Source organism: Eublepharis macularius, chromosome 13, assembly GCF_028583425.1.
Source record: "Eublepharis macularius isolate TG4126 chromosome 13, MPM_Emac_v1.0, whole genome shotgun sequence".
Lineage (NCBI taxonomy): Eukaryota > Metazoa > Chordata > Lepidosauria > Squamata > Eublepharidae > Eublepharis > Eublepharis macularius.
This window is the reverse complement of record NC_072802.1, coordinates 56,211,280-56,228,809: the sequence shown is the minus strand read 5'-3', so window position 1 is coordinate 56,228,809 and position 17,530 is coordinate 56,211,280. Positions and strand designations below refer to the sequence as shown.

General features: G+C 45.3%; 1 gene segment (V, D, J or C); it reads right to left on the bottom strand.

Moving 5' to 3' along the window:
* Nucleotides 1–13,882: 13,882 nt before the first annotated feature.
* Nucleotides 13,883–14,627, bottom strand: LOC129340977 (immunoglobulin lambda variable 4-60-like). The segment is given in 2 exon segments: nucleotides 13,883–14,199; nucleotides 14,582–14,627. Coding segments are annotated over 2 exon segments (363 nt in total).
* Nucleotides 14,628–17,530: the final 2,903 nt, after the last annotated feature.

Here is a 17,530-nt window from a genome sequence, read left to right as displayed (position 1 = left end):
TCTGTCCCTTTTCCCTTACTTCTATTAAATTCCTCTATCTAAAACAAATATACATTCTCCGTTATATTAAGCAGTACATCTTTAACTCCTTTACTTATTATACACCCAAACTATACGTCTTTAGATAAACAATTTATCCCATTTTCCAGTTTTGAATATTTCTATATAAACCTATATATCATAAACCATAAAAATTTCCCACATTTAAATCAAACAATTTGATTTGTTCTCTATGTATTACTCATTTCATCTTTTTATGGTAATTCTATATAACTCCTCAGATACTCAATCAATTTAACTCTTCTGTACATTCAGTTTGGTGCATATAAATCTTGTCAAAGAAAGAAAATATTGTTAATTACTCAATCCTCATGTTTAAACCTTATCATTAATTATTCTCTATCAGTTAACCTATACATATCTATATATATCTCAATCAATTAATCTAACTGCTTATAAATTCACATTTCTCTTCTCCCCCGGCAAAGTCACCCCTCTCTTTTATACTTTTATTATACTTCAGTAGTTCTCAAACTGCCACAGTTTTCCTCCCACCTCCCATTTCTTCTCCAGATATTGTTTCAGCTTCTCCCAGTCTGTGTTAAACTGCCCTGAGTCCAGATCTCTCAGTTTTCTTGTCATCTTGTCCATTTCAGCCATATACAGCAATTTGTAGATCCAATCTTCAATAGTTGGCACTTCTTGTACTTTCCATTTCTGCGCATACAAAAGTCTAGCTGCTGCAGTCATATAAAAAATCAACGTCCTATGATGGGCTGGAATTCCCTCCATTCCCAAGTTTAGCAGCAGGAGTTCTGGGTTCTTATTTATTTGAAACTGTAAAATTTCACTCATTTCTCTTATTATTTCCCCCCAGAACTGCCTAGCTACCGCACACGACCACCACATATGATAGAGGGAGCCCTCATGTTTCTTACATTTCCAGCATTTATTAGAAGTATTCAAGTTCCCTAGCGCAATCTTCTTTGGTGTCATGTACCAACGATAGATCATTTTGAAAATGTTCTCTTTAATATTGATACATGTCGTTGTCTTCATTGTAGTTTTCCACAAGTATTCCCATGCCTCCATTGTTATTTCTTTGTTGAAATTTATAGCCCATTTCACCATCTGTGTTTTAACTATCTCATCCTCAGTATACCATTTCAACAATACTTGGTATACCTTGGATATTCTTTTCTTGTCTTCTTTAAGAAGGGTCTGCTCTAGTTCCGAGTTCTCTGTTCGTATGCCCCCTTTTGCAGAGTCCGAATTGTATAAATCTCTAATCTGTCTGTACTGGAACCAATCGTAGTTAGGTGATAGTTCCTCTTGCGTCTTTATTCTAAGTTTAGATACTTCAATTTTAGTTATTTCTTTGTATGTTAAACATTGTTGTTCATTATCAACAGCTCTCGGATCTATCACCTCGTATGGAACCACCCACAAGGGGGTTCCTTCTTGTAAGTAAATTCTGTACTTCTTCCAGATTGTATATAAACTTCTCCTTACAAAATGATGTAGGAACATCGAGTTGACCTTTACTTTGTCGTGCCATAGGTATGCGTGCCATCCAAAAAATTTTTTATATCCCTCTAGGGCTAGTAGTTTCTTATTCTTTAACGTCATCCACTCTTTTAACCAAACTAGGCAGATTGCATCATGATAAAGTCTCAAGTTGGGCAGTTGCATTCCGCCTCTTTCCTTTGCATCTTGTAGAACTTTTACTTTCACTCGAGGCTTCTTGCCTGCCCAAACAAAATCTGATATTTTCCTCTGCCATTTTTCAAATTGTTTAGAGTCTCTGATGATTGGTATTGTCTGTAGCAAAAACATTACTCTTGGTAACACATTCATCTTAACTGCTGCAATCCTGCCCAACCATGACAGATTCAGTCTATTCCATTTGATCAAGTCTCTCTCTATCTGAGTCCATAATTTTTCATAATTATTCTTGAACAAATCTATATTTTTTGCAGTCAGCTCAACTCCCAAATATTTCACCTTACTAGTTACTTCACAGTCCGTTGTTTCCATTAACAATTGTTGTTTCTGCTTAGTCATGTTTTTGCATAATATCTTTGACTTCTTTTTGTTAATGAAGAAACCTGCCAAGTCACCAAACTCCTTGATCTTATCTATCACTTTTGGCATGTTCTCCAATGGATCTTCTACAATTAACATTATGTCATCAGCAAATGCTCTAACCTTGTATGAATAGTCCTTTATTTTCATTCCTCGTATTTCCTCATCTTGTCGTATTTGTATCATCAGAATCTCCAATACTAAAATGAACAACAATGGAGATAACGGGCAACCTTGTCTTGTTCCTTTACTAATCGTCAATTTCTTGGTCAATTCATCATTCACTACAATTGCTGCAGTCTGGTCTCTATAGATTTCTTTAATTGCTCTGATGAATCTTTCTCCCAATTGTAGCTTTTCCATAGTGGCAAACAAAAAGTCCCAGTTTAAATTGTCAAACGCTTTTTCAGCGTCTACAAAGAAGAAACCAACCTCTTTATCACAACGCTTATCATAGTATTCAATAGCATTGATCACTGTCCTTAAATTGTCTCTTATTTGTCTGTCTGGCAAAAAGCCTGCTTGTTCTTCCTCTATGACTTCCGAGAGCCACCCCTTCAGTCTCTCCGCCAATATCTTCGCAAAAATTTTATAATCATTGTTAAGTAGTGATATAGGTCTGTAATTTTTCACGTTAGTCAAATCTTGGCCCTCTTTAGGGATCAATGATATATTCGCTTCGCTCCAAGTGTCTGGAATTCTTTGATCCCTAAAAACTCCATTCATCACCTCTTTTAGGAATGGTGCCAGTTCATTGGCCATTGTCTTATAAAATTTAGCCGTAAGTCCATCTGGCCCTGGCGCCTTTCCTAGATTTGCGGATTGTATTGCCTTACTTATTTCCTCATCAGTTACTTCACTATTCAACTTATTTCTCCAAGCTTCCGAGATCTCTGGAAGTTTAGTTTTCTCCAAATATGATGCTATTGATTCTTTGGTTACTTCTTTTTTATTATACAGCTTAGCATAAAATTTATAAAAGGCTCTACTAATGGTAGTCTGTTCCAGATACGTTTTATTTTCTTCACAGATTTTATTTATTATTTTCTTTTCCCTTTTCTTCTTCAATTGCCATGCCAAATATTTCCCAGGTTTATTAGCACCCTCAAAAGCTTTTTGATTCAGTCTTTTAAGGTTCCACTCCAATTCTTTATTACTCATTGCTGTTAACTGTTCTTGAAGAATTTTGATTTCCTGATATATTTTCTTTTTCCCTGGTCTCTTTTTTAACTGTGCTTCTTTGGCCTTTATTTTCTCCTCAATCTCTTGTCTTTTCTCCTCTTTCTTTTTCCTTGCTCTGCCATTTAAGTCCATTAGTATGCCCCTTACAACCGCCTTGTAAGCATCCCAAACTTTATTGGTTGGTACTTCTTTATTCACGTTGTATTGTATAAAAAACTTTGTCTCTCTTCTCAATATTTCCATATTCTCACTTTCCTGTAACAAGTCCTCATTTATTCTCCAGGCTTTCCTTTTCCTCCTTTTTCCAAATTTCCACATAATTGGATTGTGATCTGAGCCTACCCTCAGCATTATTTCTACCTCCTTAGTCCATAACGCTAAGTCCTTTGAGGCCCAGATCATATCAATTCTTGATAATGTAAGATGCCTTGCAGAATAAAAAGTAAACTGTTTGGTTTTAGGATATTCTCTCCTCCATACGTCTTCGAGAGTCTCTTGTTGAATCAACTCAAAAAAAAGCTTTGGCAATAGTCCTCTTTTCTTTTGTGCTGTTGTAGTCTTTTTGTCTAGTTCCAAATCTGTCACTCCATTGAAATCTCCAGCAAGAATTATCTGGTCATATACAAGATCGTCTAAATGCTTCCTTAAATCCTCAAAGAAGCTTTCCTTTGCACCGTTAGGTGCATAAAGTCCGACTACCAACACTCTCTTTAAATTCCAATTACATTCCACTGCTACAAATCTAGCTTCCACATCTCTCATAACAAATTTTGGCTGCAGCTCCTCTTTTATGTACAACACCACTCCTCTTTTTTTCTTGTTAGAGGCCGCTACAAATTCTTTGCCCAATTTTCCAGATTTTAAATATTTTACATCCTGTTTTCTAATATGGGTCTCCTGCAAACAAACAATATCACATTTTTGTTTTAGTAGCCAATGAAAAATATTTTTCCTCTTATTCGGTGAGTTTAGTCCATTTACATTCCAAGATAATACTTTACACTCCATATTCATGGTTTTGTTGGTAAGTCTTTTTCATTGTCCTTGATAAATCTCTCCATCTCCCGCTCAGATCTGATGCGTTTTTTTGCCCCTCCAAACTCAAAGGACACTCCTTCCGGTAACTCCCATCTGTACCTGATATTCATGTCCTTCAAAGTCTGAATTAGCACTCTATATTTTTTCCTGTCCAGTAACACTGATCTGGGCAGTTCCTTCATTATAATAATCGTCTTGCCATCAATCTCCAATGGATCTTGAAATTGTTTTGTCACAATCCTCTCTTTCATGTTTCTAGTTGTAAACTGCACAATCACATCCCTTGGTAGTTTCCTCTGGGTTGCAATTCTCGAGTTCACACGGTACGCCACATCTAGGATAGCCACAATTTCCTCCTCCTCCTTCCCCAGGTAATCAGCCAACACCTCAGTCATCTGTTCTTGCGCTGACTTCCCTTCCACTTCCGGCAGACCACGAAAACGAAGCTGCTTCTCCATGTGTTTAGTTTCTGCAACTGACATCCTTCCCTTCACCAGTCTCATCTCTGTTTGTTGCGTGTCTATTAAATTCTCCATCGCGTCTTCTACTGTTTTAACTCTCTGCTGCGTTCCTTGTAATTCACTACTAATCGTTTCCACGCCTTTTTTCACTTCTGACAGCTCCGACTTTACTGTCTGTGTAACTTCTTTGACCTCTTTAATAAGCTCCAATTTCGTGTCCTTAAGTTCTTTCATCATGTCTATAAGTTTTTTGTCCAAATTTTCTATCGCCGATTGCCACTCTTTTTTCGACATCGTGGGGCTTGCTTTAGCTCGCTCCCACGAATCTGCTCTCTTCCTTAGCTCCGTGGCGTATATTTAAACGTTTTCCTTTTTTTCAAATGTCCCAATCTTTGCCAAAATTAATTTTTTTGTATCCAAAATGTCGGGCGTCTTTTCTCTATGGTTTCTCTATGTTATTGTAATCCAAGATGGCCTACTTCCTCTTCCGCTGAAGCCGCGACTAGGGATGTGCGTTTCGGCATTCAGAATGCCGAAAGAATGCCGAAATAAAAGTGTTTCGGCTTCTTTCGGGGAATGCCGAAACGTTTCGGGGAATGCCGAAACGTTTCGGGTAGCCGAAAGAAAAAAGCCGAAACGTTTCGGGATTCTTTCGGCTTTCTTTCGGCTTTTCAATGGGAAAATGCCTCCGTCTTCCCGGACGTCTGGGGGAGGCATTTTCCCACCGAATAAGCCCAAAATTGGTGGGGACCTTCCTCTAACCCTTCTCTAACAACCACCCAAGTTTCAGACAGATTGGACTTTGGGGGGCCATGTTATGGCCCCCCAAAGCAGGTCCCCCCATCCTCCCATAAGAAAGCGAAGGAGCAGCATATTGTTAGCATGCTGCTGCTAATCTTTCTTCATTATTTCCTATGGGGAAAAAATGAAGAGGCAGGCTTCCTTTGCCAGGGGTGGCATTTTGCATGCAAAATGCCCCCTCACCCTCAGGGGCCCTTCTCCCACCCCTCCTCCCACCCCCCACCAAGGCTCAGCCTGCTCCCACTTGGGGGGGCCATTTCATGGCCTCCCCAAGTAGGTGCTCTAATCTCTACCACTGACAGCTGGGGGAGGCTTGTGTTGCCAGGGGTGGCATTTTGCATGCAAAATGCCCCCAAGCCCTCAGGGGCCCTTCTCCCACCCTTCCCCCCACCCCCCACCCAGGCTCAGACTGCTCCCACTTGGGGGGGCCATTTCATGGCCTCCCCAAGTAGGTGCTCTTTTCTCTACCACTGACAGCTGGGGAAGGCTTGTCTTGCCAGGGGTGGCATTTTGCATACAAAATGCCCCCCAGCCCTCTGGGGCCCTTCTCTCACCCTTCCTCCCACCCCCCACCAAGGCTCAGACTGCTCCTACTTGGGGGGGGGGCATTTCATGGCCTCCCCAAGTAGGTCCTCTCAGCCCCTAAAGTCCACCCCTTACAGCCCCACACAAACCCAATTCCCCCCCAGCTGCCACACACAGACCCAAATCCCCACATTAGCCCCTCACAGACCCAAATCCACCCCCACCTGCCCCACACCCATAACCACAGGAACAGGCTGGCAAAGGCCAGCCCTCTCCCTTTGTTCCCTATGCTGGGAACTTCTAAACTCTCTTTCCCTGGGCAATTCTGCACAGCCCAGGGGTGCCACAATGGTGGGCACACTTCTGAGTGCCAGCTGGTCCCTGTGAAAGAGCACCTGAACCACAGACACCCTCCCTCAAATTCCCCCACCACCTACAGAGATGGCTGGCCAGCCAGCCCCATTGTTCCCTATGATGGGAACCAACTGCACAACAAAGAATAAAACAAGAACAACACAAAATAAAGTTTTAAATTTTTTTTTCTCCCTTCCAAAGTACAAGTAGGCAAAGCATTATGACACATTACACCAACAGTCCCCCACACAGAAAAATAACACAACTCACTTAACATCAGAGAATCACAAAGCATGATTCCTGTCAAAAACACTTTATTTCTTGAACAGCTTTAGGTTACACAGCAGGGGGGAACACCAAAGGGCATGGCAGCACTATCTTACACAAAAATAACACAACTCACTTAACATCAGAGAATCACAAAAACACAATTCCTGGCAAAAACACTTTATTTCTTGAACAGCTTTAGGTTACACAGCAGGGGGGAACACCAAAGGGCATGGCAGCACTATCTTACACAAAAATAACACAACTCACTTAACATCAGAGAATCACAAAAACACAATTCCTGGCAAAAACACTTTATTTCTTGAACAGCTTTAGGTTACACAGTAGGAGGGCACAACAGGGCATGATAGCAATGTACTACAAAAAATGATACAACCCACTTCACTGTTTTTGCCAGGAATTGTGTTTTTGTGATTCTCTGATGTGAAGTGAGTTGTGTTATTTTTGTGTAGTACACTGCTTTCCTGCTCTGTGGTGCCTTCCTACTGTGTAACCTAAAGCAGTTACAGAAATAAAGTGCTTTTGACAGCAATTTTTTGGGGTGATTCTTTAATGTGAAGTGAGTTGTGTTATTTTTGTGTAAGATACTGCTTCCATGCCCTTTGGTGTTCCCCCCCTGCTGTGTAGCCTAAAGCTGTTCAAGAAATAAAGTGTTTTTGACAGGAATTGTGCTTTTGTGATTCTCTGATGTTAAGTGAGTTGTGTTATTTTTGTGTAAGATAGTGCTGCCATGCCCTTTGGTGTTCCCCCTGCTGTGTAACCTAAAGCTGTTCAAGAAATAAAGTGTTTTTGACAGGAATCGTGTTTTGTGATTCTCTGATGTTAAGTGAGTTGTGTTATTTTTGTGTAAGATAGTGCTGCCATGCCCTTTGGTGTTCCCCCCTGCTGTGTAACCTAAAGCTGTTCAAGAAATAAAGTGTTTTTGACAGGAATCATGCTTTGTGATTCTCTGATGTTAAGTGAGTTTTGTTTTAATTTTTCTGTGTGGGGGACTGCTGGTGTAATGTGTCATAATGCTTTGCCTACTTGTACTTTGGAAGGGAGAAAATAATTTTTTTAAAACTTTATTTTGTGTTGTTCTTGTTTTATTCTTTGTTGTGCAGTTGGTTCCCATCATAGGGAACAATGGGGCTGGCTGGCCAGCCATCTCTGTAGGTGGTGGGGGAATTTGAGGGAGGGTGTCTGTGGTTCAGGTGCTCTTTCACAGGGACCAGCTGGCACTCAGAAGTGTGCCCACCATTGTGGCACCCCTGGGCTGTGCAGAATTGCCCAGGGAAAGAGAGTTTAGAAGTTCCCAGCATAGGGAACAAAGGGAGAGGGCTGGCCTTTGCCAGCCTGTTCCTGTGGTTATGGGTGTGGGGCAGGTGGGGGTGGATTTGGGTCTGTGAGGGGCTAATGTGGGGATTTGGGTCTGTGTGTGGCAGCTGGGGGGGAATTGGGTTTGTGTGGGGCTGTAAGGGGTGGACTTTAGGGGCTGAGAGGACCTACTTGGGGAGGCCATGAAATGGCCCCCCCAAGTGGGAGCAGTCTGAGCCTTGGTGGGGGGTGGGAGGAAGGGTGAGAGAAGGGCCCCAGAAAGCTGGGGGGCATTTTGTATGCAAAATGCCACCCCTGGCAAGACAAGCCTCTCCCAGCTGTCAGTGGTAGAGATGAGAGCAGAGCACCTACTTGGGGAGGCCATGAAATGCCCCCCCCAAGTGGGAGCAGGCTGAGCCTTGGTGGGGGGTGGGAGGAGGGGTGGGAGAAGGGCCCCAGAGGGTTGGGGGGCATTTTGCATGCAAAATGCCACCCCTGGCAACACAAGCCTCCCCCAGCTGTCAGCGGTAGAGATTAGAGCACCTACTTGGGGAGGCCATGAAATGGCCCCCCCAAGTGGGAGCAGGCTGAGCCTTGATGGGGGGTGGGAGGAGGGGTGGGAGAAGGGCCCCTGAGGGTGAGGGGGCATTTTGCATGCAAAATGCCACCCCTGTCAAAGGAAGCCTGCTTCTTCATTTTTCCCCATAGGAAATAATGAAGAAAGATTAGCAGCAGCATGCTAACAATATGCTGCTCCTTCGCTTTCTTATGGGAGGATGGGGGGACCTGCTTTGGGGGGCCATAACATGGCCCCCCAAAGTCCAATCTGTCTGAAACTTGGGTGGTTGTTAGAGAAGGGTTAGAGGAAGGTCCCCACCAATTTTGGGCTTATTCGGTGGGAAAATGCCTCCTCCAAGCGTCCTGGAAGACGGAGGCATTTTCCCTTAGAAAAAAGCTGAAAGAATGCCGAAATAATGCCGAAAGAATCCCGAAAGCCGAAAGCCGAAAGAGATTCTTGTTTCGGCTTTCGGCTTTAACGATAGAGAATCTTCTTTCGGCTTTCTACTTTCGGCTATAGCCGAAAATTTTTGGCTTGCACACCCCTAGCCGCGACCCTTCCCCTTTCAAAAATGGCGATTCCCTGCTTCCTGTCCGTCGGCAAGGGCCGCTTCCCTCCAGCCACTCTATTGTTGTTACGCACTTCCTGTCTCCCGTCTTCCCTCAGCAGGTCTCGCGATGGTGTCTTTTTCCCACAGCTCCGAAACCACAGGTATTCAAAACAATAGTCCAATTTTTGCAATAACTTCTTTAAATTTAGTCTCTTTTAAAATACAACTCCTGCCGAGTCTTCGCCTCCTTTTCACTAGTCTGCTGCAGTTTAAAAATCTACTTTCTTTCTTCTCTGTTTTTATCAATCTGTCCCGTTTCAAGAGATAGCGATCTTTACCTTCTCTTCAGCTTTCTCGGGTTGTAATCGCTGTTTCGATCTTAAATTCTCCTCTCGACTTCCCTCCCCGATCGAAGCTTGGGTATGTAGGTCTTATGCCAGCCGAATTGGCCCCAAAACTGCCGCAGAGATTATAGCCGACCCGTCGCAAGGTGGGACCTCAAGGATCAGGGGGGAGACTCCTTGAGTAGAGCCCCCCCTCGTCCGAGATCTAGCTCACCCTAGGGTCTTGAGCGTTCTTTGCCTGCTCCCCGCCTGAGAGCAGTCGGCCGCGGGTTATTTTCACCCCTCCGGCCGGTTAAAACGGCAGTCCGGTCAGCTCCGCAAATGGAGCTGCGTTAGACCTCCATGAATCCCAAACCGGACCTTTTGCCATTTATCCTGATATGATAGCTTACCAAATGGTTCGGTTTCATTTAAAATCTTACACAATTTAGAAATTAATCCTTTCCTGTTATATTCACACGATTTAAGCATATTCTCAAATTCTGTTAATGGAGATTTTAATATATTTGAGAGCTGAATAGTACTACTTAAATGAAGAAGCTGATAAAATGCATACCAGGAGATTCTCTCTAGGCCAATGACTAGAAAACAAATTAACATGTGGGGGAGTTCTTAAAAGGAAGAAGGAAATTTCTTCATTTGGAAAAGATATAAAGGAAGTGATAAAAGTAGAAATGGTAAAAGGAAACCTGGAAATGAGGGCTGTATTGCATGTTATCTCAGCAAAGAAATCATTGCTGATTAAAAGCAGCATGGAGGAATTTACTTGAGAAAATGAGCGGGTAAGAAGAGAAATGCTTATCCCTTCTCAGATCCAACAGTTTGGAGTGATTGCAAGAGAGAATAAATAGACTTGGGGTGGGGCTCAGTTGATTTTCTCAAGTTACCCTTCCTCCTGGTCTTTTTTCCATGTAGTCATTTCTGGTTTCATAGATAGCTGGAGATAAAATAGCAGATTGGAGAATGGCTACAAGGAAGGGGGGATGAGTGGATAAGGAAGCCTGGGCATTGCACATCAATATGTAGTATTGGGGGGAAACAGCCACATTTGTACAGTACAGTTTCCTGCTTCCCATCTGCAGGCGACGGCTTTCTCTGATGATAACCAGTCAAACAAAAGTGGGAAAGAGAGAGACAAACATCTCCCCCTGCAGGCCAAATCTCTATTTCACAGCAAAGCCTTCATTGATTTGCGTGTTCTTCCTTTGTCAGATTCTACAACGGAAAATCTTGTCAATCAGACAAATCTTCCGTTCCGACTCCCCAGTAAAATATAAGACTCGGGAAGAGATGCAGGTGAGTACAAAGGGACTTACTCCCAAGTAACTGGGCATGAAATTGCAAGGAGTTTTTTGTTGTGTGGTTATAGAGAAATTCACTGATGGCTAAATATTCAGTTGTGTGTTTTTTTCCATTTCTCAGAAGACATGGAATAGAAATTGTCAAAACTCCTTATCTCAGGCCACAAACACCTTTCGATTCAGTTCAAGAAGATGGGTTGGATCTAACCAGCTTTTCTGCTGGTATAAAGGGAGGAGGAGGTCTCCTTTGACCACCAAAAAAGGCTATGTCAGGTATCATGGGACCCACATGGTCAACAGCAACACAGGATGGGGGCTGCAGTAAAGGGGGGAAATGGGTGAGACTGAATATAAATGCTGAGTGGAGCCAACCTGATACTGCACATGCTTGCCACTGTTCTTTTTCATTCAGCTCTGCATGACTAATGTGTCCGGGGTCCAAGGTTCAGCCCCCAGACTTACCAGGAGGAAGGAACGGGAGACAGATGGGAGACAGCTACTCAGCCACCCAGACAGACACCAGGGCCCTGCCCATCCCAGGAACCATGGAGGGAAAGAGGCACCCAAGCCACAGTGAGCCAAGCGGGGCAGGTGGAGGCCAGCCAGCCCCACCTTTCAGCCCCAGGTGAGGAAAGAAAAGGCAACCAGGAGGGGGCCCAACCAGAGGAAGAAGGCACAGGAGACAGGGACAGCCAGCCAGCATCCCCACCAGGCCAGCAATAGAGGAAAGGCAGCACTGGGCCACACCCTTACCAGCAGGCAGCCTAGAGGAGGGTAGAAAGGACCGGGGGACGTTGGGAGCAAAGCAGCCCCAGGCCATCGTCCAGAGGCTTGCACCAAGCCTACAGGAGGCCTCACAGAAGCCCTTGGCAGGCACTAAGGCATCACGAGCAGCTGAGTCCCAACCGGGGCGGGGAAAGGCCACTTACAGGCAGCCCATGTGCAGTGCTAGGATGCCCAGCACAGCAATGGGCCAGATGGCGCTGGGTGGAGATGACACCTGAGGGCACTCAACAGGCGGCAGGCCAACAGATGCAGCTACACCCAGGTGCAGACCTGACAAAGTGTTCTAATTAGGACAGAATGTGTCAATGAGAGAGATCCCATGGATCTGTTCCCCTGGCACTGGTGCTTTACTCTGGCACAAGGGACCTTCCCGTGGCACAAGAGGAGGCTCCTGAATCCAGTGACTGCTTCTCGTGCCAGAGGAAAGCACCACTGCTAGCAGACAGGTGGTTGGATACAAGCCAATTAAAAAGCCAAAAGAGAGGGCTTGGCTCAGTAAATGAGAACAGCAAACAGCAAACCAGGGAAGAGCCCCACAGGGGGACTCAGCCAGCAGTCACTGATGTGAGGTTAGGATGCTGGGAATACACACCAGAGTGTCCCTATTTTCACATCTAACATGTTGACATGATGCTGCAACATCTGGTCAGCTGCAGAGACATAAGCCCATCTAGCATAAAGAACTGAGACAGGCTACAGACAGAGGAGGCTGGTTTTGATTAAGGATGTCCAAATTCCTGGGGTTTGGAGCATTTGGTAATTAACAGTTCCAATATCCTCTTGATTAATTGATGATCGTATCAGAGTTTGTTGACACATCCATCGGCATTCACCAGGCAGCTGCACATCTAGAAATACAGCTCACATGCATGTACAATTGTGCTGTATAATATGTACGATTCATAAATGTCCATCAAGCGGTCACTACTTTACAATGTCACTAGTAAGCCAAAGTGTATTTCTTTAGCGCCTGCTCATCATCACTCACACGCTGTGTCCCTCACAAATGCCAGTCACTCACATTTCATGCTGTGGAATATTGATCTTGGTGCAGTGGCCAAGAAAGGGCAATCAGTATGAAAAAAGACTGTGTGCATTTGCAAACAAACACACTCTGCTGCCTTGCCAATGCCACAGGAGGCAGACAAAACCTTTTCCCCACTTCTCGCTCAGCCTGCACCCAAAGGTGCATACCCGTGGTGCTCCAGGGCTGGGCTCATCTGGCCCATCTGCTAATTATGCCCAAAGATCAATCAAATAGTAGGGCTAGCCTAATAGCAAAAAAACTATTGTTCAGTCACCAACCAGTTCATAAGGATTTTGCTCCCATGGGATATGTTAAGTTCACCTAACAAACCCACTCATGCTGAAGTTTGTGGCATCCCTAGTTTTTGTCAGAGTTCCTCATCTGGCTATCCAGTAATTTTATAACCAAGTAGTAGTCAGTCTCACCCTCCACCTGAATGGTAGTGAAGGTTAAATAGCCACTTGGAGGAATATTTAGAGTCAGAGAAGTGAGCAGGGGCCCCAGGCCTCTGGCACTTGCTGATGTCTCTGGAATATCTCATTAAGTATCTTGGGCTCAGTCTGATTCTCTGCTGAAACTTAAGTGAGAAGCTGAGAGATCCTTCCCCAGTCCCCATTGCTGATTTTTCTCATGTCTGCTAAGTACATGTGCATGTTGGGGGGAGTCTCTGTTTCTATCCCTCCCATGTATGTGGGGACAGGTGGGTTGTCTGTCATGAATAGAGGAACAAACATGGGATATTGCTGCTGCCTAACAAGCACAAACCCAGAAAATGAAATAGCTTCTGCAAATTCATGCTTTCCCAGAATCAGAGAGCCCTTCCAACATCTCTGAGAGAGTGCACTAATTAGCAGAAGGTGTAAATGCCGGCTACAGAAATTCTCAACTGGGGGGTCCTGCTGGAGTTTTGGTTAATTGTGCTACATGGAGAATGTCACTGTTATATGCCTGTCTGCTGATTTGCCTCCCCTTGCTGCCCCTCCAGCTTCCAACTCCCTGGGAAACTGAAACCAGAAAAAGAGCTAGCTGAATAATGGATGCATTGGAAGGTTTCTCACAGCTCACAAATGTCTGCAATATTTCTGTGTGAATTCAGAGCATCTCTGGTATTTATAAATCGGCATAGTTTGAGTTAGATTTTAATACATTTGGACTGCACAGTTTTAGACCTAGCCTCTCAAATGAGCCTTGTCCATGGCTCTCATGATGGGCACTCATCAAAGTAAACTTGACATGATTCTTCAGTCTGGGGAGGAAGAGCAAAGGTTTTTATCTCAGTTCCTCATTAGCTTTTGCCACTGTGAATCTCGCTAGCACTGTTGTACCACTTGGCACAGTAATAATCTGCCTCATCTTCAAGCTGGACATTGGTGATGGTTAAATAGCCACTGCTGCCAGAAACAGAAGCCGTAAATCGATCCGGGATCCCGTCTCCTCTGCTGTAACCCTCACTATGCACATAGTGGGGGGCCTGTCCAGGTTTCTGTCGATACCAATCAATGGCACTACTTCCACTGTTGGTAGAGCAGGAGAGTTTTGCTGTTTGTCCCTGGGATGCAGATGCTGAGGCAGGCTGACTCCAAGGTGACAAGGAAGTGACACCTTTTAAAAGAAACAAGCATTAGCATTCCATTAGCATTCCACACCCTGGGAAACTCTTACAGGATGACTCAGCCCAACCCCTGAGTAGATATAAATGACCTGCCAACATCTTTTCCACACTGTGACACTGAGAGATCTCTGTCTTTTGGTGCTACACCTCTGAAGATGCCAGTCACAGCTGCTGGAGAAACGTCAGGAACTACAATGCCAAGACCACGGCTATACAGCCCGGAAAATCCACAACAACCAAGCAAACAAAATTTAGAACATTTTCTACGCCCTCAGATATCACACCAAAATTATTTTTAGGATACATGGAAAAAGCATATACAGGTTTTTGTTGGTTGGTTGATCTATGAAAGTTAGACATCCACACCATTACCTGAGTAGTAACTGAGAACTGTGAGGAGAAACAGGGCCAACGCCATGGTGAGAGTCAATAGAAATTTCTGTGGCAAAAGGAAATATCCAAGGGCCTTCCCCTATCCTCTCTTAAATTCCTCCATATCTGAAAAATGGGCCGGTCATGCAAATTTCATCCCAATTAACATGAAGGGGAGTTTTTGAAAAGAAGGAAATTTCTTCACTTTGAAAGTTGTAGCAGAAGTGATAAAAGGTGAAATGATAAAAGCAAACCAGGCAATGAGGGCAGAATTATAGGTTATTCCAGCAAAGAAATGTTTGTTGATTAGAGTAGGATGGAGCTGGAGGAACTTACTGGAGAAGATTGATTCGTAGGAAGGGAAATGCTTACCTGTTTTCAGGCCCAGCAGTTTGGAGTGATTGGCAAAATAGAATTAACAACCTTGTGGCGGGGAGGGGGTCCTCAGCTGATTTTCTCTAGCCATCTCTATTAAGAAGGGTTAAGAACCGTCTCCCCTGTAACAGTTCTTGGTGGTCCAGAATCTGCATCGCAGCCAAAACAATTCTAGGAATGCACATCTTTGTCAAGATAACTTTAGTTTTGATGTAGGACAAAGAGTGTTTTCATAGGTGACATAACAGGGAAAACACAGAAGCATTCTAAAAGGAATTGGAAGTTTATTTACCAGACTGAGGGCCAAGCTACACATGACGAATGACACTTGAACAGCAAGTGGATTGAGTGGAGGGCAAGTGAACAGGGAGAAATACACTTGCTGTCATTCGTCATGTGTAGCTTGGCCCTCAGAATGTTCATAATCTCCACCTCACTTTACCCCTGTTCTGTGTACATTAACCCAGACCTTCTGGGGTTGCAGTGTCCCATCTACAGCTTTCGCAAAAAGGGACCTACACATCTGCCCTAGCACAGAGAGCATCAACAGAGTTCCTCCTACATGTGGCCTCATCTGCTAGATGAGGTAACTATGAAATAATGAGGGTGTTCTTGGTAGCAGCACTGCAAAGACATACCTGGCCCCAGCCCTGCTGCTGTCCCACTGCATACTGAAGTGTTTTTTCTTTAACAGGGCCTTTGGCATACAAACAGTCTGAAGCTGCGCTTAATGTATTTTTTCTATAATGGTATTTGTCTTCTGGTAATGGGAGGCTGTTTGTTGAGTTTACAAACTACCAATGTTCTGGCGTTAATGTTGAATTCATTGTACCAGTAACCCACTTAAGCGTCCATCACATGATATGATAGCAGGATTTTAAAAGTTGTGGGTGCGTGGATGGATGGATGGATGGATGGATGGATGGATGGATGGATGGATGGATGGATGACAGACACTTGGCAAGGAACATCTTTTGCCCTGCCGCAGAGATCTACATGGAAACCAAAATGTTTGCACTTAGAACCTGCTTGTGTCTGAAAACAGTACATACATAGGCTATGGAAACACAAACTGAAACATTCTTGTACTAAAAAAATTACAGTTGTCCCCTCTCCCCACCCCCCCAAAAGCATGCAAGGTTATATCAGATTGCACAGTGTTTTCATTTCAGGTTTATTAGTTGGCAACTTGGAAATCCTACTGACCTATACAAAAAGAGGCTGGGATGAAGGAGGGTAGTCAAACGAAGGACAGGTAGAACAGGGCAGGAAACATCTTGTTCTTTGTGTTACCAAGGAGAGAGGCAGCTAGGAAATTGAGGTGGGGGGTGATGATGAGAGGACAAAGGAGAGGATATTGTCAGGGCTTGCCGCCGCTGCCGCTGGGCGTGGCACTGGGCAGTCTGCTCCTGACGTCACAGGGGGGCCAGGGATGCTGCAGGACCCTGCTCTGTGGAAGGAGGGGCGGTATACCTCACCCAGACTCCCTCTCAGTCCACTCGCTGGCCTGCTCAACCTGGCCTGCTTACCCTCTGCATCCTCCTTCATCTCCTCCTTCCAGGACTCTCCTCCAAGCCTCCACCCTTGCATCTTACTGCTCTCACTCCACATCAACACTCCTCACTCACACCCACCACCGCAGAGCTCTTCCCAGCCACCCTTTATAGGGTTTCCTTTCTCCACCCCGCCCTCCTTCCAGGCTTGTTCCCTCTCCTGACTGGGCCCAGCTGTGCATTCCTCCAGGTGTTTCCCTCCAACCACTAATCCCTCCTGGGCTCTTTTGCCTTGCTGGCAGGGTGGGGTTGAGTGCGAGCCATCCCCAGCTGAGGGCTCCTTGGCCTTGCTCACGAGGAGCTGCTCCAGCCAGCCTCTGTGCTATTGAGCTTGCCTGGCCTTGCTCACGAGGAGCTGCCCCAGCCAGCCTCTGTGCTATTGGGCTTGCCTGGCCTTGCTCACGAGGAGCTGCCCCAGCCAGCCTCTGTGCTATTGGGCTTGCCTGGCCTTGCTCACGAGGAGCTGCCCCAGCCAGCCTCTGAGCTACTGAGCTTGCCTGGCCCTGCTCACGAGGAGCTGCCTTAGCCAGCTCCTGCGCTGCCTGCTCAGCAATGCTGGGCGTGGTTACCCATCTCTTCCCCCAGAATGCCTGTGGCAGCCCCCCCTGGAGAGGCTTGGCTTCTAGCAACTCCTGAGCCAGGATGCTGTCTTCTAGCCATGGTGTGGCTCTGGGCTGCAGCAGCGGCGTCCTCTCCCTGCCAGGTAAGGGCTCTGCTTGGGCTGCTGCTGCTGCTGGACCCACCTTCCCCCTGCTGTGGCCCTTTCCCTCCAGCCTGCTTAGCCCCCTCTCTTCCCCCTGGAAGGTGGGGCTGGCTGGTCTCTCCTTGCCCCCTCCACCCCTCTGAGGTCCTGGCCTTTTGCCCCTTCCCCATGGAGTAGGTAGGTTCTGGCCCTGGTTGCCGGCTTGGGGGGTGGAGTTGCTGCCACCCTTTTGTCCCCTGCTGTTCCCTCTTGTCAAGTCTGGGGGCTGGGGCTCAGAACCCGGACACACACCCCCGCTTGGCTTTGAGTTGTGGGGGT